Source organism: Trachinotus anak, unplaced genomic scaffold, assembly GCF_046630095.1.
Source record: "Trachinotus anak isolate AG129_WGS33_773 ecotype Australia unplaced genomic scaffold, CSIRO_AGI_Tana_v1 ptg000010l, whole genome shotgun sequence".
NCBI lineage: Eukaryota > Metazoa > Chordata > Actinopteri > Carangiformes > Carangidae > Trachinotus > Trachinotus anak.
The window spans coordinates 8942539-8965994 of record NW_027273861.1 but is presented as its reverse complement, the minus strand read 5'-3'; the positions used below and the strand labels follow the sequence as shown (position 1 = coordinate 8965994).

The following is a 23456-nucleotide window of genomic DNA, read 5'->3' as shown; positions in this document are numbered from 1 at the left end:
GAGTTTGTTTGTGCTTGTCTTCAGTCCAGACTGACTGAAGTCACAACTCACCAGAAACTCCAATGCTTTTCTAAATTTCCCTCAAGTCTCTCTTCTTCCTCTCATCTATGTATGTTTATCCATCAGATTTTGGCATACACACAATTTTTATTCCAAGTTGAAACAGTTCAACTCACAGCAAGCCAAGTGTCTTGTAAGCCCATATGGGCTGGACACCAGAAAGGTGCAGGACACTGTAATAAACAATATTCATTCATTCATTCATTCACAGGAAGCATTTCCAGTTTGTCTTTCCATTGACTCTATGCTATGGTGCCAGACCTAAAATTAACTTCACGTTCTTGAATACACAGTCAGTCACACTGACCCTATCTCACTTCAAGTGAAGTTACTGCTTGGGTTAGCTTCAAACAGTTGGTTAGTGACCCAGTTCCTATACTTGAATACTACCAAGCTCCACCACTAACAAATTTCTTATCAAATAATTTATCTCTCCTCATTCTTTATGGATAGCAATGTTGGTCTCTCTGTTGGTTGGTCAGTCCACTACTTCAGTCCAGACTGAATTATCTCTCCACTACTGGATGGTTTAAGATGTAATTGAGAAAAATGGTACTGACGTTTCCTCTAGTGCCACCTTGAGTTTAACAATTTAACTCCACGGGTTTTGGATGGATTGTCTTTAAATTAGGTAGATATCCAGGGTGCACAGGGGATGAACCCAAAGGACTTTGGTTAACCTCCTGCTTTTCTTCTAGTTCCTCTAGCAAAGTTTTCAATACCTCAACATTCACTAGCTTAAAACATTTAAGTAATAGGCTCCCTTGTTTTGTGTTTTGCTGGATTATCCATTGTAGGTCTTCGCCATTTAACTGACATGATATTAGTGTAAGACATAACAATGGCATCCTGTTTTACTTCATCCATCGAGGAATAAAGTATTTAGTTTATCTTGATTAACTTCCTCAGTAGACAGTGCAAACGTCTGACAATCATTGTCTGAGTCATTTGAGGAAACTTTTCCATGCCCACAATAATGTGCTTTTTTTTTGCTATGCTATGCGAATAATTTCAGCTTTCCTCTTCTTCTTATGCCCTGAAGGAGAGAACATAACAGGCTCTTCAGTTTCATAAAAATTATCCATCTTTAGATGACTACTGTGAGCCAAAGAGATGTCTCTGGCTGAACAAAGTTGGAGCCATGTTGACCCACATGACCTAAATACAGCTCAGTGATGGACAATAACAGCTTTTGTAACAGAACGTATTTAGGTATTAGAATGTGCTTTAGTCGGTCAGTCAGTTTGTTTTTTTTTAAGTATGGCGTTTATGTTAACATTCCAAATGTTAATGTTTGAGAATCTGAGAAAGCTAATATTTGGTATTTCCACTTTAAAGTTCAAATCATTTTAAACAATTAATCAGCTATATAAAAAAACCATTTTTTTCCTTTAATCCACTAACTCATTAGCTCTAACCAAGATCTTAACATTACAGGCAATGTGTTAATCAAGAATCATTGTTTTTTTCCCTGAATCAAAAAAGATCACCTCGACAACATTGCCAAGTACTAAATGCAGGACTGGGTGGCAATGACTGAAAACCACAGTGGTGCTCGCAACTCAAATGAAAAGGCAGCCAAGAGACAATTAGTGAAAGACCAGATTAAAACATTTTCCTGCAGAGCCAGCCGTGGTCTTTAATGAAAAGGGTCTGGCCAGGATTTGTCAGAGTGTGATTTTATAAATGTTTATTATTGCCCTTTATTGGGCTGTTTTTGTTGCAATTTCCAACAGTTTAAGTACTTGTTTTATGTTAAAGAACCTTAAATATTGTACATAAAAACACTTTTTGGATGTGATTTACTGTTGTACCCACCTGCCTGATTGTCAGCTCTGTGAGCTTCATGCACCAAGAAGTCCTCCACAATCTGCCCTATGTTAAACTTATTTGTTGGGTCATGGTGGTATTAAATCAGTGATTATTTAAGATGAGGTATTGCTAATCTTAACTATATCTCCATAATAAACCCATCCTCTCTCCTTTGTGGACATGGAGCTCCGCCCACCCGTGACCGCAGACACAGCATCAGCTTCCTCTTCGCTCTAGCTGCTGATTTTGTTCCAGCTGGATTTGATCCTTGCACTATTTATTATGACTTCATCATGTGACTTGTTTTTACTCTGCAATGATTGTGACTTTAAATGCGGCCAAATGTAAAACATGAGATAAAAACACTTTACTTACTGATTTTTAGAAATACTCCATAAAATAGCCCACAAGTACACAAAAAAACTGACTTTGTTAAAGTAATGCAGCAAGTGTAACTCATTACTTCCATCCCAGCTGGGAAAATTGAAAGACATAAGCAACTACGATAAACAGCTGTGCGGTCCATGAGAGGAGCAGCTGCTGTCCCTCTCTTTGCCACTGCACCTGCTCACTATCTGAAAGTACCTGTATAAATATGGTGGGGGGCAGGGTCTTTCCTGTCTTTAAGGGTGTAGTCATGCTTAAAGTATTTATTAAAGAAGAAAAATGCTTAAAAAATTATATGTTTAACATATAATTAGCAATGAGTCTCATTTTTATACCCTAAAAGGGAAGTAGGCATTACAGTTTGTGTTTTAAAATTCATCACACACTGAGGCCCTGCATCTGCAAAGCATCTCTATTTTACTTCTCATTGCACAGCAGCCACTTGGGGAAGCACTTGTCATTGCCCCTGCTGTTGCTACACCAAGTACTGAAAAACACTTTGCAGCAATGCACTCTTTTGTTCAAGCTGAAATAAATATGTGTTTTAATTTGGAGTCCTGGCACTCTGGGAGCATGCTCAGCCCTCAGAGCTGTCACCAGTTTGTCCTTTCCATGGTAAACAAGGAGAAAAATTAAGCCAACATTGTGAAGAGGTCCCCAGTGGACCTCATGGCTGATGCAAACAACTCTTGTTTTCTATCTCTCCAAATTGGTGCGGACGTTTTGAGCTGACGTAGGCCTCCGATGCTCATTATGGTGATTTGGAGATCTCCCAGTTTCAATTGCCTTGTGATCAATCAGTGTGCCATCCAGCCTATCAGTGTGGCTAGGCCTTGCCTAAAAGAAATCCTCATACATATTTAATGTATGCACTCATAATGTCATATGAACATAACAAATACATGTAAGAATGCATCTTTACATGTGTATTGTAGTGAGAGGGAGGGATGGGTGAGGGTGGGGGTTTGCTGCTTGATAGACAGAAACAGAGGAAGATACAGAGTTGCCCAAGGCCGACATGGTGTATCTCATATCAAGATAATAGCCCTGGTGGCCTTCTGACAGCTGTCCGGATAGAAAATGTGATGAAGGATAGAAGAGAGGGGAATAAGGACAGAGGCTGACTGAAAAGTGGGGAAACACTGTTACAAGGTGACAGACCAAGCGACAACCTCCAGGGCTGAAAAATGAGTGCTAAAAACTACAGTCCCTTGAATGGCCCCTTGAGGATGGCTCCAAAATCCAGTTCACCCCCCTCAACTCTCATGTTAAAACACCCAACTTTATAGAAGAAAAAAAAACATGTTTGCAGCTTAAAGTGGGCGTGGACGCTTTGAGTGACAGGTCTGCTAGGCGTAACCTCAGCTAATTTGAGTAACTAAACGTGACCTCTTAGCTGTGTTTGTGGTGCCTTTTGGAGGATTTCTCATGGAAATATTGGGCAAATAGTATGGTTTGCTATGTGGTTAATTGACTAACTGAATATGAAGAAGTCTGTGCTCCTGTTGTTTGAGGTGAGTGTTATTCTAGTATTATTTTATTTATATGTTAGCACTAATTAGCAGGTCAATGTCTGCATTCACCATAACAGGCTTGTTATCTTAGCTTGTTAACTAGGCAATTAGTCAGGAAATGAATAAGCCTTGGGTTAACTTTGGAGCAAGATTCCCAGATGCCCAGCTGTGCTAACGAAGCTAACTGGAGCGTATGCTTGCCACAATTATTTAAAAAAAGGCCTCAAAACTGCTCTTCAGAAATCTGTGGGGGACGTCACAGAGGCTACGAGACTGAGATGAAGACAGACAGAGAGACTGGCAGTTAGACAGGCTGATAAATGACACAGTATGCAAAATAATAGGTTAAAAGACAGATTCAGTTTTCAGTCTAATTGTAATACATGCAATATTTAAATTCAAAGAGTTACTGGTCACTGTAATTGTTTCACCTCTCAATACTGGGCATTGTCGCACAACTACAGTGTTGGTCACACCAGAAAATAGCACAGCAAAGTTAATCTGTAGTGCTAGTAACTGGGTAAAGTAGGAACTACTCACAGGGCTATTTTATGAATTGCTTTAGCTGGTGAGCCAACAGCTAACATGCTATTTTACCATTTAAATGCTGACCTGAGCTTAATGGTGAAGACCCACTGAACACAGTGAAAAAAGCGGCCTGGTTTTGCTGAATTGCTGGATAGCAAGTAATGTGACATTTATCAGAGACACAAATAGGGTGGCTCAGTGGTTGGGCAGAGAGATTTGTCTTTACCTGCTGTGGATAGATGTCTGTGGTGGAGATCAATATTCTAGTTTAATTTCTAGTTTCTATTTTTAGTTTAGTTCCTTCTTTCATTCAATGTTCCTTGCTTATGAAATCAGATACACATGAAACAAAAAGTGTACTGCATGTAGTTGGTTGTAGTCAGGGGTGGGCAGTAATGAAGTGCAATTACTTGAGCACTGTACTGAAGTTTATTTTTTGAGTATCTGTGCTACTGAAAACTTATGACTTTTACTCCGCTACACAAACCAAATATTTCACTCTTTACTCCATTACATTTGTATGAAGCGCTCATTATTTTGAAACACAGCTTATAGTCAGGTGAATAAATTTTATTTTATTTTATAAACTGTGATTGACCATACATTATGTTTCTCACAGGAGCAAAACCAATCACGGCCAACTCCTACACTGTCAGTCAACCGGTGCTTGCTGAATTTCTGAACAGCTCAACCCAACGATGGCTATGTTAGATAAAGAATAGGCAGATGATTCTTCACCAGAGCACCTCTGGCCTTATCATAAGCCCATGTTTGAAATTTTAGAGATAAGGAAAGATTCCCTTCATTTTAAATGTTTGCTGTGTAAGAAAAGAAATAAGAAAACAAAAATGGCTGTCCTTTTGTTGATTCAGTTGTGTTTTTATGGTCATTTCTACAGGCTTTGTAACATATCCTACAACCTTTTTATTTTACAGGTTCTACAGTCGGTCAGTGCATTCAATAGGTTGTTTCAAGAGGTTCTGTAAATATACTGTGGTACAATACAACAATGCGTTGACATTAAAGAATGTACTTTTCAATACGTAGTATTTTTAAAAGCAAGTACTCCAGTGCTTTAACTTAAAGTAAACATTTGACTGAACAATTTTCACTTGTGTAGTGGAGTAAAAGTAAGTAATGAAGCTGTGTGCTTTGTCCACCACTGGTTGTAGTGGGTTTGTACATAATGTTACTCCACTCCACTGAGTAGCAAACATTTAAGAGTCAGTATATATATGTTTCATATGTAAGAGTAACACAAAAACACTGCTAAAATAGTAAAAAGTTGCTGGGTAATCAACTGCATAAACAGATTCATATCACGAAATCAAAAGTTTCAAATGCAGCCATATTTAAAAGTTGTATTATGGTGTATTATCATAAGTAAAACCCAAGCTTCCACATTCTGCTCCAGAAATAAGGGAACCTCTTATAAAATCCCATTGACATTTTAATGGATATATTGCATAGCTCCTTCATGTCTCTAGATAAGGATAGCATTAAGGTTCAACTGAAATCACATTATCCCTTTTTGTGATCCAAATTAATGTGAGGTATTTTTCAATGTATTGTTAATAGTTTTTTTTGGTTTTTTTTGTTATGAATAGAAGACAAAAGGTCTTTGGGGGAAATGTATTATATAGGGTTGGCATTGTAGGGCATTATAGGACTATAATGGCAAATGTCCCTGACTGACTGAGTGATCATATTTCACCATTTCACCATTGGTCAGCTGAATGCTACCTGAATTGACTGTATATGTATGCCAATCACGGGCTTATGGCTACACCTCTTTTTACAAGCAGTCACCTTGCCACTCTGGTTTTCCCGGGGGCTCAGAAGCTGCAGGGACGCAGAGTGGTGCTTCCAGTTCACTAAGCCTTGCCTCCAATACAACAAATAACCTACTTTCATTACATGTACCATTATTACTATAGGAGGCAGAGAAATAAGAGAAAGAGGATGTCATGCAAAATAGCAATAAAACAAATGGAATGGTCAGAGTTTTCCTATTGATATTTAATGTGTCTTGATTGATTCACAATGTCATATCATGCATTGCGAAACATACCACTTAAAGAGTTGCTGGTAGCTACTGAAAATCAGTTCATCCTCAAGTGTAAGTGGACAAAATTGGTGGTGCAAAATTTGAATAAGTTCCTTCAAGTCGTTATTGAGATATTGCGTTCACAAGACCAAAAATGTGTTTTGTAAGGTCACTATGACCTTGACCTTTGACCTTTTAGCCACCAAACCCAATCAGTTTGTCCTTGAGACCAGGTGAACATTTACACCAAATTTGAAGAAATTCTCTCAATGCATTACTGAAATATTGCGTTCACTAGGCCAAAACCGTGTTTTGTGAGGTCACCACGACCTCAACCTTTGACCACCAAAATCAAATTCATCATTCATCCTTGAGTCCAAGTGAATGTTAGTGCCAAATTTGAATAAATTCCATCAAGGCATTACCGAGATACCATATGTACGTATGGTTGTTCGTACGGTTGTTGTACGGACAACAAAAACAATATGCCTCCAGTCCTGGCTGTCACTGGCGCGGAGGCATAACCAGAGGCAGCTTGCCAAACGTGTGCAACAGCAGGAACTAACCAAAAAAAGGTGTGTCCTAGAGACAGGTGGGTTGCCAGTTCATCCTGCACAGTGGCTGCAGTGTGGAATAACATGGAAATACTGAGAACACACTTCTGTTAAGGGATGTCAAGCGTATCTAAAAACTGCAGTGACAGGAAAATATGATGGCTTGCAAAGAAAACTCCAAGTAGTTAGCTGGAGATTTGGCCATCATGTACGACACCCTAAATTAATTGGCTCTTCTGTGCGGGGGCTTACAGAAGCACAACATCTCCATCACTTACACAGACAAACTAATCAGGAGAAACATAGCAGTCTTAGAACAAATGAAAGAATCACCAGGTACGAAAGCTCTTGAGGCTTTGAGACTGCAACAAGAGATAGACTTGGGACAGTGGAGTTAATTGACAATGCCAAAATTGTGAGTATCAGTTGACCAGTTTTTTATCAAGTCTTATTAGCAAGTTCCACCTTTGATATGCCTCCCCTCTGACAACTTCATGGACTGCGGTGGGTACATGTTCTTTTGGACTGAGGCCAGTGATGAATTGTACCTTACTGATTGTGCACAGTTCAGCTGAATGTGAGAGGTTGCAGCCACATGAACTTGATAATAACATCCAACCAATCTCAAATACACATGTGCCATGTGTCTGGTCTCTTGTTTGTGTAATTGCAAAGGCCTCCACTGTGCCTCTGGAACACCTTTTCCCATATGTCAGAGCCTGACTGAGAAGATCACCAATCAGATGAAGAAAAACAGATGAGAACAGCAAAGACAGAATCAGTTCAACCAGATCTTCTCTGGCAGTATTTTCTCAATCCTACTAAATGTGAAATGATTTTCTTTTTTAAATAAGTTTTATAAACTGATGTTCACTAACTATTTTGAACAGACCAGCTCCTCATCTGGTGTTTGTAGTTCTATAAGTTTGCAAAATTTCTAGTGAGCGTTGTATACATGTGTCCATGTTTTGCTGTTTTAAATAGGCCAATTGCTTTCAGTTATTTTTCTAATAATTTTTATAAGCATTTTATTCTTGATTTACCAACTATGGTGCATCAACAGATGTATTAAACTATACTATCACAATTCAATAAAACAACTTAAAACTTATTTGAAGCCTTAACCCTTTAAAACTGAGTGTGTCGTCGACAACACATTTGCGCAGGCGCACTTTGGATTACCGTAACTGTCACGGGCCGGTGTTTCTCTGCGGGCTGCGGACAGACTGCAGACATTTTGAGGCTCAGGTGTTAAAGGGTTAATGCCTGTATATGTTGTTAATTACTATTAATGCAAGGATCTGTCTGTGTTGGGGGTCAAAGCTGGGTTGCAACTCATTTACAAAAATGGCTTAATTACTGGTTTGCACTCTGTCATATAATAGACATCTGATTGATAACATGATACTGAAAAAATATGGACATAACCCCCTAGATGACAGGTTTCACTTTTCAGAGAGCACAGGACAAGTGATTTACTGAGCACATGCAGTATGTCTGCTGTAGCAGAGAAAAAAAACAATTTAATTTCCACTAGACTTGCTTCTATGGTTTTGCCAGTGATTCAAGTATGTCTAGTGTTGTGTTCACTTTCCCCAGTTGGAGATACAGTTGATTAATCAAAGCTTTGAAGGCAGGAATATAGCTAGACATATCACCCTGACTGCATAAATTAGCCAGTTTATAAAATTAAATTATGTTTTTGTTGTTCTTTATTGAAAAGCACCATGTCTGATTCTTTTCTGCCGCTGTACCTTGAATTTGAACCCTTATGGGACATGAGTAAATGCCCATTTCACTTGCTGCTCCTTGATCACATTGCATGGGGATACTGCCTCCTCAGCATGGTCTGGGTTTATACTGGGGTCTTCTAACATTGGACATACCAGGATTTCCACCATGTGAACTCTAAGGTAAGGGGTTTGCGCTGCCATCCAAGTGGTGGGGGAGAGCATGCACATCTATGAATTCCGACTGGCCTAAACAGTTACTCATACCAGTGGAAGTTAAAGATAGAGAACTGATACCCAACTCATACGTATGTATTTATGATTAATGATAAAGCTAGACCTGGGAGTTTATAAGTTAAGCTTAATATATACACTGGAAACTCGGGGAACCAGGTGCAAAAAAAAAAAGAAAAAAATCCAGCAGCACGCACATCTCAGTGTAACATGGAATAAGTAGCCTAACAATGTGAGCGAGGGGAGAATACAGAAGCAGATTACAGCAGTTACCTGGATAAAAACAACTAAAACAACGACTAAGAAGATTCAGACATGACATCTTCAACCTGCTAAGCTGCTAACCTGCTTGTCTATGGCTCAGGGTCAGACTTGTTGGAGGAGGAGGATCGCTGAGCCAGTATCACCGCTAGCTAGAGGTAAAGATTCACCTGATGCAATGCTGTCACTAAAACCTTTACTTTTCAGCCTCTGAAGCAGATAGAAACATGAAATAAATACCCAGCCAATAAAACCTTTGGCTGTTATTGTAAATCATTGCCTTTACCCGGTACACCCACAGTTTGCCTGAATATCATACCTATTTGGTCACATGTAGTACAGAGTAGACCATACTCTATACACATAAGCTTCAGTATAAATGTGGACTGATGTGAGCAGCTGACAAACTAATCTCATACAGATTTATGCCGACCTAGAAGAGTGGCTTCACTCTGTTCTGCAGATAAAAGATGGGTGTCAACTACATAGCCTGTATCCTTAGTATCCTTAGGAGAGGCTGGACAGACAGGCTCAGTGGAGCCTGTTGTTTATGATATCAGTCAGTGACGCCCCCTAAAACATACCCCATGCAGGCAGATAGGCAGAGGGAATGGAAGGCTCTGTGGACAGCCAATCTGCATTCATTGTCATTTTACTAGTGTCAGCACTCTGCATGCTCTCTCTCTCTCTCTCTCTCTCTCTCTCACACACACACACACACACACACACACACACACACACACACACATACACAAAGCAATACACAAAATTAAGAGTAAAGGGTTTGCTTGTGTAGTACCGCCATCTTTTCCCCATATTTACAAACTCAAAAATACATGTTAATTTGATCATGGAAGACATGAGGCCAGGGTAAAGAAAGAAGAAAACTAGCGGCATGGTAAAAACAAGAAGAGCTGAGATATGATTGGTGAGGGTGACCTGAAGAGGAGAGAAAATAAGTTAGTGGAAGACTGGATGAGCTTGTCCCATTATGACAATGGCGAGACAAAGAAAAAGGGATGTGGATACATAACAGGAAAGACAAGGAAGGAGACAAGAAGGGCCAAAAAAGGAGAGGGAGGTGGTAAAGAAATCAGGGGTTTAACAAGAGAAACCTGCTCTCCTCTCTCCTGCCACTCTGATCACACTCTCCCTCTTTGTCTCTTAGTGAGTCATACACTGCATTGGAGAAATTCCTCATTATCGGTTTCTGACCACAAAAGAGAACAAGCACAAGCAGGAGGTCAACTGTCTGGTAAGAACATAAAATGAGACTGGGAGCAATTAGAAGGACACACAACCCGTTAGCAATGCTATAGCCTCTAATTCTTCTAATTTAAGTGTGTCAGCATTGGCAAGACTTTAACCTCTTAACAATGATCAGATCAGGTTCTTATTAGGCATTGTTCACTCCCACCTAATTAATTTGGCTATGACAATATTAGCCTTTTATCACAAATTAGATAATGGATGGTCACTCCTGTATATTGATGCTACAGGACCAGACATATTTTTTAATCCATGCACTCTTCTTTCTTGTTGAAACCTGGCATCGACATTACCAATAATATAAGTCATCTGTCAGTCAGTCCATACATGCATTAAGTATACAGTAACTGGATGCTGTGTTAAAAGATGACACCCCATTCATTCTTAGACCTGCCAACCTGCACACATTTTGCATAGCAGGTATCAGTCTGACATCAAAATACAAAATACAAAAACTATGCTAAAAGTTACAAGTTCAATTTTGCATGTGCAGTACTCAAATCAAACAGACAGGGGGCAGCAGTGACTAGTCTGCTGAACAACAGAAAAAGAGTTCAACCAATCATAGTGCTGGGTTCAGTCCCCCAAATATCAAGAAGGGATAAATGTCAAATGTCACACTGCAGTTCCTCAGTAACAGAAACAGGCATTTCCCTCTGGTTCCTCCTCTCTCTCCACCTGGCTTGTTCCTCAGGTGAGGGCGGTGCTTTAACTCCTCTGCTAAGGTAAACAGACTGCGGTGGATGTGGAAAGTTGACATTATGAATTGAGTTATGTTAACACAGGCCTGCCAAACCAGTCAAACAATTTAACATAGCCTAACATTACGTAATTTAACTTCATGTCAAAACAGCACTTTCCTTTGGTACTACATTAATTTCAACTGCTTAACTTCCGTTTTCCTACGCACGAGCGCACCTACAGGGCTCACTGTATTATTCCGCAGCCACCGGTCAGCCAAGTGAATCAGAAAGAGCTAAACTTCACTTTGATTTGACAGGAAGATAAAGTGCTGAAAATATTCTAAATGAAGTGTACATTTAAATGGATATTCGATTGTTTCAGTGGGCTTCTTTTAAGCGTCTAAAACACATTTTTTCTGCTTACCCCATCCACATCAGCACATCACTCGCACATCGCTTCTGTGCCGGTGCTCCAGGCTGCTTCTTTAAACTGGCAGCACGCTGATCTGAATCTATTGCAGGTAACACGCTGACTATGCATCAATACCTCACACAACCCCACATCATCTATCCCTTTAAAGGCAACAGCATACTTTATGTAAAAATGCAAATGAAGTGTAAGAAACTGGGGGGACCCATGCCTCAGTTTTGCATTGAAGCTCCCTATTAGTTTAATCCAACCTACAAAAAAAATCAATTTAAGCTATTGAATAAACTGTGTTTCTTTATTCAGATGTTGTTGTGGTTCAGTTATAGTCTGTTAGTGACATTTATTAACATTTCAAATAGAGTGAGAGTATCAATGTGTAGGCAATAGTCTGGGCACATAAATAATTTTGTTGTTAATATTATCATTTCTCAACAGGTACAGTGAGTGTACTTCTATGTTCTGTTTGTTTGAGTTCGTTTTTTCATCCAGTGTGTGACAGAACTGATGCCTGAGTAAAGCTAATCAAGGATGAATGAGAGATGAGGGAGAGATAGTGGGTGTGGGGCTGGGGAAGAGGGTGCTGACAGAGAGGTTTGGACAGATGGACGGACAGACCGGCCAAGCTCTGTCAGCACTGTCTGACCTGACATGAAGGGACAGAGGGATGGATGGGGGAAAGAAATGATGTGGAGGAAAGGAAGTCAAAGTACTGACCAACTCTCCCAGGAGTGCACCTACACATAACAAAACACACACTAACAGTTCTCTCCGTTTTTATCTCTATTTTCCTTTCCCTTCATTTGCTCTTTCCTTCCCTCTTCTTTATTCCATCCCTTTTTAACATACTGTATGTAGTGGTGTGTAAGGCTGAGAAGGTTGGAAACTACACAGCCATGAAAAGTGACATTATGCAATTTAAGTCAAAGTTAGTCGCTAGTGAACTGTACATACCGTCATTTTATTAAAGAGAAAATCAAGTAATTCTGTCCTTGAGACCACAAATACATTTTGTGAGAAATGTGTGACATTGTCTTGTACTCTATGCACTCAAAGTACAAAGGAACATCAAATTCACTGCCTCTGACCACCACAGACTATGGAAATCCAGGTATTACATATAATTTCTGGCATTTTAAACACAGAGTGCAGGGTGGGTATACTAAATAAACTGTGTAGTGTAACTGCTGTAAAGTTACTCTTTAATGTTTCGCTGTTACATTGTATATTTTTATTTATTCATAATTATTTAGCCAAGTCGCAGCCAACAGGTGGATGTTACGCGGACAACACACTGCCTGCGTGGCAGAACTTCTTGTTGTGCAGCAAAAGAGTGAGAAGAGCACTGGCTGCTTAAATAACAATGGTTTTACATATTAAAACAACCAAGACTACATTTGTTTACATTTCCCCAAGCATGCAGTCACATTTTTGCTTTTATGGTAGTTTGCAGAATTGTTGATAAAGAAACTTTATTAAGAAGTAGAGGGAGTAGGAATACACACAATACACTGTGCAAAGCAATTCTATGTGTTTAAGGGAGAAAAGAGGCTACAGTGGGTCACTATCAGCGAGACAGGCCGGGGATAGCTGGTTGATGTGCTAACTTCAGAATAAGAATGGACATGATAGAGACAAGAGTTAACATTGGCTGGAGACAACTGGAGACAGCTCTTGGTGACTAAAGGAATGAGGTTTGATGCTGAACTCATTTCTTCAAGATGTTAATATTAGCATTGACTATGTAGCAATAACAAAAACTAACATAGAGCTCCTCTAATAACCCGAATATCAATACACATATCTATCCAACACCCCCAAAAATGACTCAACAAGTTCTGTATTGCACTTTGTAGCCAGTGCGGCAGATAGAAAAAGAGAGCCATGGTGTAGGCAAAATTTTAGCTCAATTAGAGAAAAATATGGCGTTAATCAGAATCATCAGGTGGAACCCTTTTGATTATTTAATCAGCAATACAAAAGCACAAATAGAAATTCTCTAGGTGATCAGTCCGGAGCAGAAACAGGACTAAAGTTTGTCACATACAGGAACACACGCATACATTGGATAATGGTAGTAGATAATGGCAAGTAAAACTATTGTTGATAATCTAATTGAATCCAGAATGTAGTTACTTCTCAAAATTTATCTTTGCATAGCCAGTGTATGTTGTTAGCTTGGCAGCTACATTGCCAGATCAATCACATTGAAAAATAAGCAGTTACATCATAGATCAAATAAACAGAATACAAACACACATACATACACACACATACACACACACACAGGTCTTACTTAGCTGCCTTGCAGGGTTTACCCAGCTTCCTGTAGACTACAGCCTGCCGCAAATGGTTCTGGAAGTGACTGGGGTTCAGCTGGATACTCCTGGTACAAAACACACACACACACACACACACACACACACACTTAATACTTTGAAAACTTTGCAATACTTATGGATGCATATGGATCTGTACTGACCAACTTGGACCAATTGTGAAATCAACTCCAAGGACACATAGTAGCAGAAAAGGTGCATTTTACACGCAATATATGAATTATAAGAAGAAGAAAAAAACAATATAATATACCAACAATAATAGGATTATGCATGCAGCAAAAAAATAATAATAATTGTGTGTTGTGTGTGGAGAATGTGAAGTTTACATAATGAAATGCAGTACATAATGTGCCAACATATTAGCATTATAAGATATGCACAATGAGGAGCAACAATGAGCAAAACCTGGCAATAAGAAAAAAAAAAGGGAATTATAAAACTCTGAATTGCCAGACAGAGTTCCAGTGACTTTAAACAGCCTTGTAGAGTGTTGAATGTTTTCGTGAGAGGCTGTAAATTTAATACATATATAATTACATACCCCCTTATGATAGGACCACTGTTACCTTTAGGACTGCAGCAGTTTTTTAATTTATTGTATCAGTCTGGAATTCCCAAATTAATCCACAAGTGGAACTGAAGGTAAAAGGGAGCAATGGGTCTTTATTGAGCACTTATCTGTGGTAGCACACACATTTTTAAGGAGTGTGCACCTTGTACATTTGGAGAAGTAGTAATTCAGGACCATTGCATATTCCCAAATAGAAAGCCATTGGAATCGGATTACCTAAATCAGTTGGGTAACTGCACCAGTTTGTTGGTAAATCAGCTTTATATGCATGGCCAAATACAACACGCCTTAATACCTACAATATTTGACATTTTCTTTCCATAAACATGGGTTTATTGTCATGCAGGTAAATCACAAAAAGTAAATAAATAAAAAATACTGACAAAGCACATTTTCACCTCATTTGTGCGATTTGACCGCTGTACCTGTTGAGTTCGTTTGACCCAGTGTAACAACTGCATAGGCGTTAGCTGTTTGCTAGATAGCAACAGTCGCAGCAGGTGTGTGTATGGTCAGTGTACCTTTGTGTTAATGTTCAGCTCAGCCTCTGACTAAAGTCAGAATTCACCAGAAACTCTCTCTGCAGTCCCTCTCCTGTTTCCTCTTGTACATTTATAAAGTAGGCCTGGGATACACATACACACAAACACACACTTTTTGCACAATGCAAAAACATTTCAACTCAGTGAACATATCTTCATATCAATGCCCTCTGCCCATGCATATTCACATTATGTTTTTCGATTGATTTTGCTGCAACTAAAATCTGGCACAGAACTTTCTGCTTAGAACTGGATGTAAGCTGTTTTAATGCTTAAAAATAGCTGGTAGTGGCACTTTTTTCATTGGCATACTCTACAACATACTGTATGTTTTAAAGTGTCCTTTCCAGCGTAAGTACAGCAGGTAGAGGAACATTCATTATGAGTTGGATATATTACTGAAATCTTGCTCAGTTGAAATCTTGCTTGGATGTGTTTTGGCTCCTCACAAAATGTGTACAGCCTATTGTATAACAGTGTAAAGATACTGTAATATTCATTGCATTATATCATAAACACAGCCTGCTGTATTTTTTATGGATACTACAAAATACAGTATGTTTCTACAGCAGGTGATAAAGCAAAAGAATCAGCGATTTTGTGAGGAGGCAAAATACACAAAAAGTTTTCTGTTTTTTTTGCAGAAAGCAGGAGGTGCCTGAAATAACCATTTCCAAAGACAACAAACATGAGTGTTGTCGCACAATGCCAATTTTTGACAGAATGAGCAGCAGATGATACAAGGAAAACAAGAAGAGGAAAAGAAGAATACAGCCTCACAAAACACAGCAACAACAACTAAAGCATGGCGCCACGCACAACAACCTGCAGACGTAAGACAGACAGATGAAACCAGGCCGGGGAAGCTGCAAAGAAGGGAAACAACCAGGAACAAAGCAGCCGCATCAAAACATTGTCATCCATAACAACTTCACTTCAAACATGGACAGTGCTCTGTTGCCACTGCTAATATCTTTCTTTCCACTGTGTTTCTCCAATGAGAGGAGAAATTAATGAATACCAACTGTCCCAGTCTGAGGAGAATGATAAATGAGAGAGGGAACATAAGAACAAAGTATCTGTAGTTGTCAGTGTTCATTCTTCTGACTGAAATGTTACTAAAAATCTCTTCAGTTAGGTTTTTATATCACAATGCTTCTGTATCCATGAGATCATCATTCTTACACTTGCATCTGTCAAATCTAATAGAATCCTGTAATCTGGTGAAAACATACATTTGAAGTGCTTGGCAATTTCAAAATGTAGCTTGATCAAAGTTTCCCAGCTACTGTAATATAGCACATTCTAATACAATATATTATTAAACAGCTCCCATGAAAAGAACAAAGCCAACAATGGCCTCAGGGCTGCCAGGAAAACCTGTTGTGGTGTATGCAAAGTTGGTGGTAACAACAATGAAATGGTGGAGCTAATTAAAAATAAAGAGCTGTGTGTTCCTCTACCAGCCAGCTACTGCTGATCAGTAAATGAACTGTATACTTCAACTATCAACTTAAAACATATCTGCTGCTTTACAGCAAGCTGAAGGTACTTGAATTCCTGTATGCAATTTCTAATGTCACTATAATATTTGAATGCTCCCTATTCACTGCTGTCAGTATTGCTTCTATTCCCCATGGCCTTACCCTCATGTATCATTTAATTAAAATGGTCTACCATACTCAACATGGTCAGAGGAGAGTTGGCAGAATATTAATAACATGCTTACATCAGGATCACCATTACCAGCCCAGTGGTTGCATATGGGGAAACACACAATGTTGCTGTTATTAGGCTGTTACTGCCAGTTTTCTCCCATTGAACTGAATGGATTTATCTGTCACACAATACTTGGACTTCCATGTCCTTGCTATGCCTCTTACATTTTAGCTAATTGTTTTGGTTTTCTAACCCGCAGCTTTACTAGTGTTGCCAATTTAGCAACTTTCTTGCTACATTTAGCAAAAAAAGAAACACACAAAAAGAAAAAAACAAAAAACAAACAAGTTTCTGAGTAGACCCTCTTTGATTGGAGAAGACCACTCTTCTCTAATATTGACCAATATTTCTGAGTGAATATGCTTTCTGACTTACTGTGTTCTCTCCACATACCAATCACCAGCCAGACGGAAAGGTGAATATTGTGCCGAGAAGTAAATCTGGATACCTAACAACCAATCATTGATCCTCATTGTTCAGGGAACTCCTCCTTTTTGTTCTATATTATTTAACTAGACTATTTAAGTCACATTTTTTCACAAAGTTTACTTGCATGGATTAGTCCAGTATCCTGTATATTAATGAAACTTCAGTTGCTGTGCTGGTTGATGACCGTATTACTGATCATAGCCTGGACTTCTTATTTTTAGCTGAAACTTGGCTGGACTGTAGTGTTACTTTTACACTAACAGGCATCATTGTCTAATGTTTGTAGGCGTGGCAGCACTTTTCTCAAATATGTTTTTATACAGACTGCGCACCTACAGTGAGTTCACCTCATTTGTGTATCTTGCACTTACCCTGAAATGCACAACACGCGCATGCACACATACACACACACACACACCGACACAAAGAGACTAAAGACAAGAGAATGTATAGAGATGTAAAGCAAAAGCAAAACTAAAGTTGTACAGGAAGTAGATGAGATAGAGAGAAGGAGTGAGAGGAACTAAGAAAAAACAAGGATGGGGAAAAGTTAATTATGAGGAGGAGATACAGAGACAGCAGAGGAGTTAACAGGAAAGAGAGCTGAGGAGAAATCTTGTCCTGCGTGTGCTGCATGCTGCTGCTGATGCAGTGCTCTATCTGCCGGACAAGGTCAAGAAAACAATCTGAACTAACCAGCCACAAGAGACTGTTAACACTGTTTTTTTGTTTTGTTGTTTCAGCTAAACTCTGCTTCACATTCAGACAAGGAGCTGCCGAATACAACCACCGAACTGCACTGGCACTGGTTTCAATGGCTTTCTAAAGAAACTTCAACAGGAGCTGTTGAGGGCAGGTAGAGTTCATCATTGGTTTTCCTCACTCAAAGGTTCCCAGCAGGTCCATAGAAATGAAACATTTAAGTCACAGTCCCCGTTTTCTGACATTGCTTTTGTTGTAAACTGTAGATGTACAGACAGGTGACAAAAGGTAAAAGCTGAATAAATGAAAGGAGAAACATTACAAAAGCAGACGTTTTCATTGAGGACATGAGTTTGATGAACATGCAAATGAAATGAATCATATTCTGTGGCCTTCAGGTCAGCACATCTCATCCCACCTGCCTGTTCCTAAGCTCAGGTTCTTTCACTTAATGCACAAATCACAGCAAATCAATTATGTCTCTGCTTTGGCTGCTTAATACTACTGACTGAAACTTCGAAAATTGTGGAATGAAAAGACAAGATAAGACACTTGTATCTACATATTTTTGCACCAAAAACAAAATTAACATTTGTACATTTTTGTGCATTTTCATTTTCATGCTTCACACTCAAGTACAAAACTAAACAAATCTTCACTTATGCATCTTAATTTGTGGATGTGCATTATGTTAATCTCACCCTATGGATACAAACCTTCTCTCATATGGTGGTGAAATAGTTGAAATTGAAATTTTCACAACAATGAAGTATTTAGGTTTATTATTGATCCCAACTTGTCTCATCACACAGGAATAAATCCTGAATGCACCTGAACAGAGCCTAAAGAGGTCAGATATTACTGTATACCATCATGCACGTATTATTACCGGATGTGGTGATCTCATTCACCACTGTTCTCTGTATGCTGCTGCTCAGTGGCCATCTTTGGATGTCTGCAGACTTTCTCATGGGTTGACTTTTATATATAAATCTCTGCTTTGGCTGGTTACTTCTTATCTGTCTACATAATGTGTAAAAACCAAAATCAATGTAACCTGTGCAAGGAGTTAAGTCAATGTCAAAGGATCGAGAAAATACTGAGAAATATCGAGATCAACAAGATCAAAAAAGCTCTTCTCAATGCTCTTCAATTATTTTTACTTGGTTAGACCTTTTTTGCACTGTTTTCATGTGGGTAGGAGTAAAGAAAACACACATTCCTATAACCAAACATCAAGCGGTGACATTTAACCTTCACTGTAACCAGATGCAGACAGAGTCAAGAGGTGCTAGAGCGGCCTCCTGATGACATCATGGTTGTGCAGGCGATTAAATCTGTGATATATTAAACAGCTGTGAATGAGGATTAATATGTCATTTATTTTTGGTCAATTTATGTTTCATGTGCCGCAGCTTAAATCCCACCAGTTAAGAAGCTCAATTAATGTGGCAGAATCAGGTATTGAAGCAGGAGACTACCACAGTGGGAGGAAAGTTAGCATGTAACTAAAGTTGCTGCTTTAAATAACTGAGTTCAGTATCTGTTATTTGTGGCCAATGAGTGACTCAGCCGATGACAGTGTTCCTGCTTCTACTTCGCCTTGGCAGAGAGGTGAAGAGTGAGTGAGGACAGAAGAATGAGTTTTCCAATTTCTCCTTAAAATACTTTCTGACCCAGGTGAGCAGCATCACCACAGAGTGCAGCCTGCCGCCTTGACAGACACTTGCCTCTCTGCTGTGGGAATGTCTCACCATTAGTGGTAACACCATTTGCCATCATTTGACCCAAGGCTAAACTGCAGGGTATCGCAGCGCAGCAGTGGGTCCTATAGAGATGTGGTGTTCAGACCCACAGGCATGTGGATATGCCCTGCCGCCATGTCAACCACTGCCCAAACCGTGGGTTAAACCACCTCGAAGGCTTATGGCCTCAATGGTCAGCTTGCTCATACTAGTCAGGCCAAGGTCAGCCTCTGGCCCTAGCTTTGACTGCTGCACCCAGGAGCGACAGTGATATGAGACCTCTGAACACACAGTCATCAGTGGAGCCCTGAAAATGATAGAGGCCGGTTACAGCTATCACTGTTGTTAATGTATTCCAGTAACCTAAAATACATTTTACAGAGGCAGGAGACGTTGTCTAGTGGATACATTGTTGTATGTTGGTTCATTTCATGCTTAAAATGTTTGCTTAACATGCATTGATTATCATTAGCTTTTGAGCTAACAGCTTGAAGTTACCTAATACTGTATATCCGTTTAATCTCACTAACTACCCATTCAAGTGCAAAAGTGTAAAATGAATCATTCATACTGCTTGCATTTACTGGAATAGCTTCAGTGCAATAGTAGCTGATGTACTGTTGTTAACTGTTGCAAGTACGCTTCCCCACCAACATGGGAGAAAAGCATCCCCCATTGTAGTAATTTTGAAATTACCATATCACTCTAATACCCATATATAGTTAGGATCTGTCAGTTTTAGTCACTTAACCATAAATATACCTTATTCATACCAGTTGCTTTGCAAAGGTGTAAGATTTATACACTCTGAGGAGGGGTTGGATATAACATCAACTATATTGTATGTGGTGTTTCTTCAACTTCCTTCAACTACTTCCTGCCATAGTAAAAATGTCCTGCTCTTGTTCATAATGTGACCAAATCCCATGCCTGCACTTATTAACAATTAGCCTCAGTATCAGTAGAGGTCTGCCCAAGCTTCATCTCTGCCTGATTATCCTTTTGGATTCATCTGCATCATCTGGCTTCACTGTAAATGAGCCCTGAGACCAAATACAGATTGTTTTTACCTTATGTACTCTGCCTCCTGATACTGCATTTTAATTCTGCTTTCTGAGCCTGAGAGTTAGTTTCTACTTTTTCCTCACTTGTTTTCTTATTTATAATTTCTTTTTGTATTGTTTTACAGCGACACCACTGCAATAATTTTCACCTCTTCGCAGGGAAAATTTACAGTTCAAAGTCTGTAAGACTATACCATGATTGTTATAATCCATACCCCAAATTATGCACGAAGAGCAAATGTTCATGTTTTTCTTGAATATCCAAATTTAGAGCATTCCAATTATGCCTCCATACAAACCAAGAAAGACAAAATTCTTTTGTATACATACAAAGCTCTGCTGCACTCAGTGAACGCTGCTTCTGAGCTTCAGCCCCCGCAAACACAACCAGCTGGCATCAGAGCCACACAGTTGTCTCATCCATCAAGAAAAACTTGAAATCCACTTGAAAGATGACTACACTAGACAACAGAAAGATGAAAATAAATCTCACAACAAACTGCTCTGTTGTCTGTTTACCAATCCAACGAGCAGAGCGTCTACAAATGCATCCGGCGTATGAAATGTTGTGACAGCCAGAGAACATACAGCAGAACTGCATTCAGTACATACATGGTCTAAGGGACACACAGCTTTGGTAAAACAAGTCAAACTTTCCGCAAAAAAGCTTTGGTAAACACACTGAACACTATCTGGCCAGCCCCAAACAGCAGACAGAACAACTTACTGACTAGCTGGTGAACATAGTGGAGCATTTTAAGACATTTCTTTAGCATTGCTGAATACCAGAAAAGACACACCAATATTAGCTCCACTGTCAGACTGGAAAAGATATTCAGCCTTGGACTTGACAGGCACACAGAGAGGGCCAGGAAAGACACTGAGAGCTGGTAAAAACTTTATGAATGTTTTGAGGGTCCACCAGCCAACCAGGATTTGAGCCAGTTGTCCCCATGGCCAGTCTGTCTGCGCTCTGTTCTTATCTCTTTTTGGTTTGAGGCCATTTTAGCAGACAAACATCATTTCTTCAGTGGAGGACATTCTGGAAGGCTGCTTTCAAGTGAACGTTGTGTGCTGCATTGTGCTATCGAGTGGCCAGACCGGAAAACAAAGCACCGCAAAACAGAGAAGCTCGGATTATAGCACAGACAGAGTGTGACTTCCTTTTCTATCTTTACACAGAAAATACTTGTTTGCTGCTATTTAATTGTTTAAAATCATTTACAGAATCTTTAAAGTAAAACTTAATAACAGTACAGTATCACATTAGAATTTGTGCTTCAATAGTGTTGATAGGTAATGATCATGTTGATGTAGACTGCTTTTTTACGGGATGGGTGGTAGATGACCAATTGTTTAACTTTGTCTCTGACCCTCAGTCTTAGACTTTGTTTTACATCAGTGTTGGATATATAACGTGTCTGTTTGTTTTAAAATAGGGATTTGGCATCTGTGGGTCTGAGGCGTCTGTGTGCATCTCAGGGAAAACATCTAATGGTAGTGATATTGACCCATACCAGCAACATTACATAGAAAACTGAAACCTTTCACTATAGTTTTAATGTCAAGACTGTATCTGAATATGGCAGCCATGAATATAAAAATCTTATTTTTTCACCATTTTAGCAACAGCATGTAGAGACAGTGGAGGCCACATGTATTATATGGTCAGAACAGAAACCCAACGTTGGCTACAATTATGTCAATAATTTAACAGGTGAAGGTATTTTTCTGGTCTGCTCCCTGTCTCTTGCTCTATGTGTGTGTGTGTGTGTGTTTGAATATTATTAATTTTAAGAATTACTGAAAATGTAGCATTTAGTTCATAGTAGATAAGTTGTTGCAGTGGACAACACTAGCATACACTTAAATATACCTGAATGCATAAGTACTTCATTTAATTTAATGGATGGATCAATATTAATATTGGTATCTAAAAGTCAGAAAGACTACAACAAGATGTGATACATGCCACCAGAGAAGATGGAGTAGCCTTGGTAATGTTGAACTCAAATTGTTTCATCCATAATTAATAATTCAATACTACAAATATTTAATATTTCAAACATCTGTTATTGATTTACAATAAATCCTGGTGTTGACTTCTAACTATGTGAAGCTACACCAGTCATGTGATCCACTATCCACTCCCTGTCGCAGCTATCTTATCTAGAGGGCTCTGTCCCCAATACAGGGTGGATACCCAACCCCAGCCCTATGGGACCTGTTGGGCCAGGTTTTGACAAAAATTTCAAAATTATGTTTGGGTTGGGTTCAGTCATTTACAAGTTGCCCACTTGTGTAATGTGTGTTTGTGTGTCAGGCAAGCTGTGACCATGGTAACAACTGTGTGACAGGGTAAATTACCGTAATTTCCGGACTATAAGCCGCTACTTTTTTCACACGCTTTGAACCCTGCGGCTTAAACAATGATGCGGCTAATCTATAGATTTTTACGGGCTAACAGCCTCCAGGGGGCGAAAGTTACATTGAAAGTGACAACGAAAGAGAGACTGAGAAAGTGTGTGACGAAGTCATTCTGAGGCTGTTCAGTTCCGACACTGAAGACGACGACTTCAGTGGTTTTAGTGCGCAGGAGGAAGATGAAGATAGGGATCGGTGACTTTTCTGGTAGGCTAATGGCCTACGGCTGGTAGGCTGGTTATTTTTTTTTTAACCAGTCGTGTTACTCCTGTGACTGCTTGTTACTGCCGTGTTACAGGCACTGTTCGGAAAAAAGCACTTATTAAAATAAAAATAAAAAAAATCTTTCTGTGTAAATATCTCATGTTACAACGTGGACACCTGCGGCTTATAAAGAGGTGCGGCCTATATA

General features: G+C 39.3%; 1 protein-coding gene across 5 annotated transcripts in view; it reads right to left on the bottom strand.

The window, feature by feature from the left end:
* LOC139626821 (spermatogenesis-associated protein 16-like) overlaps window positions 1-23456 on the bottom strand; it is a 98603-nt gene that overhangs the window by 68456 nt on the left and 6691 nt on the right. For 4 of the 5 annotated variants that reach the window (XM_071487332.1, XM_071487336.1, XM_071487334.1 and 1 more), the window contains one exon: window positions 13803-13892. The exons of the other annotated variant lie outside the window; for it this stretch is intronic. In XM_071487332.1, the coding sequence (XP_071343433.1) occupies window positions 13803-13892 (90 nt within the window). The remainder of the gene's footprint in view (window positions 1-13802; window positions 13893-23456) is intronic. 5 annotated transcript variants of the gene reach the window in all.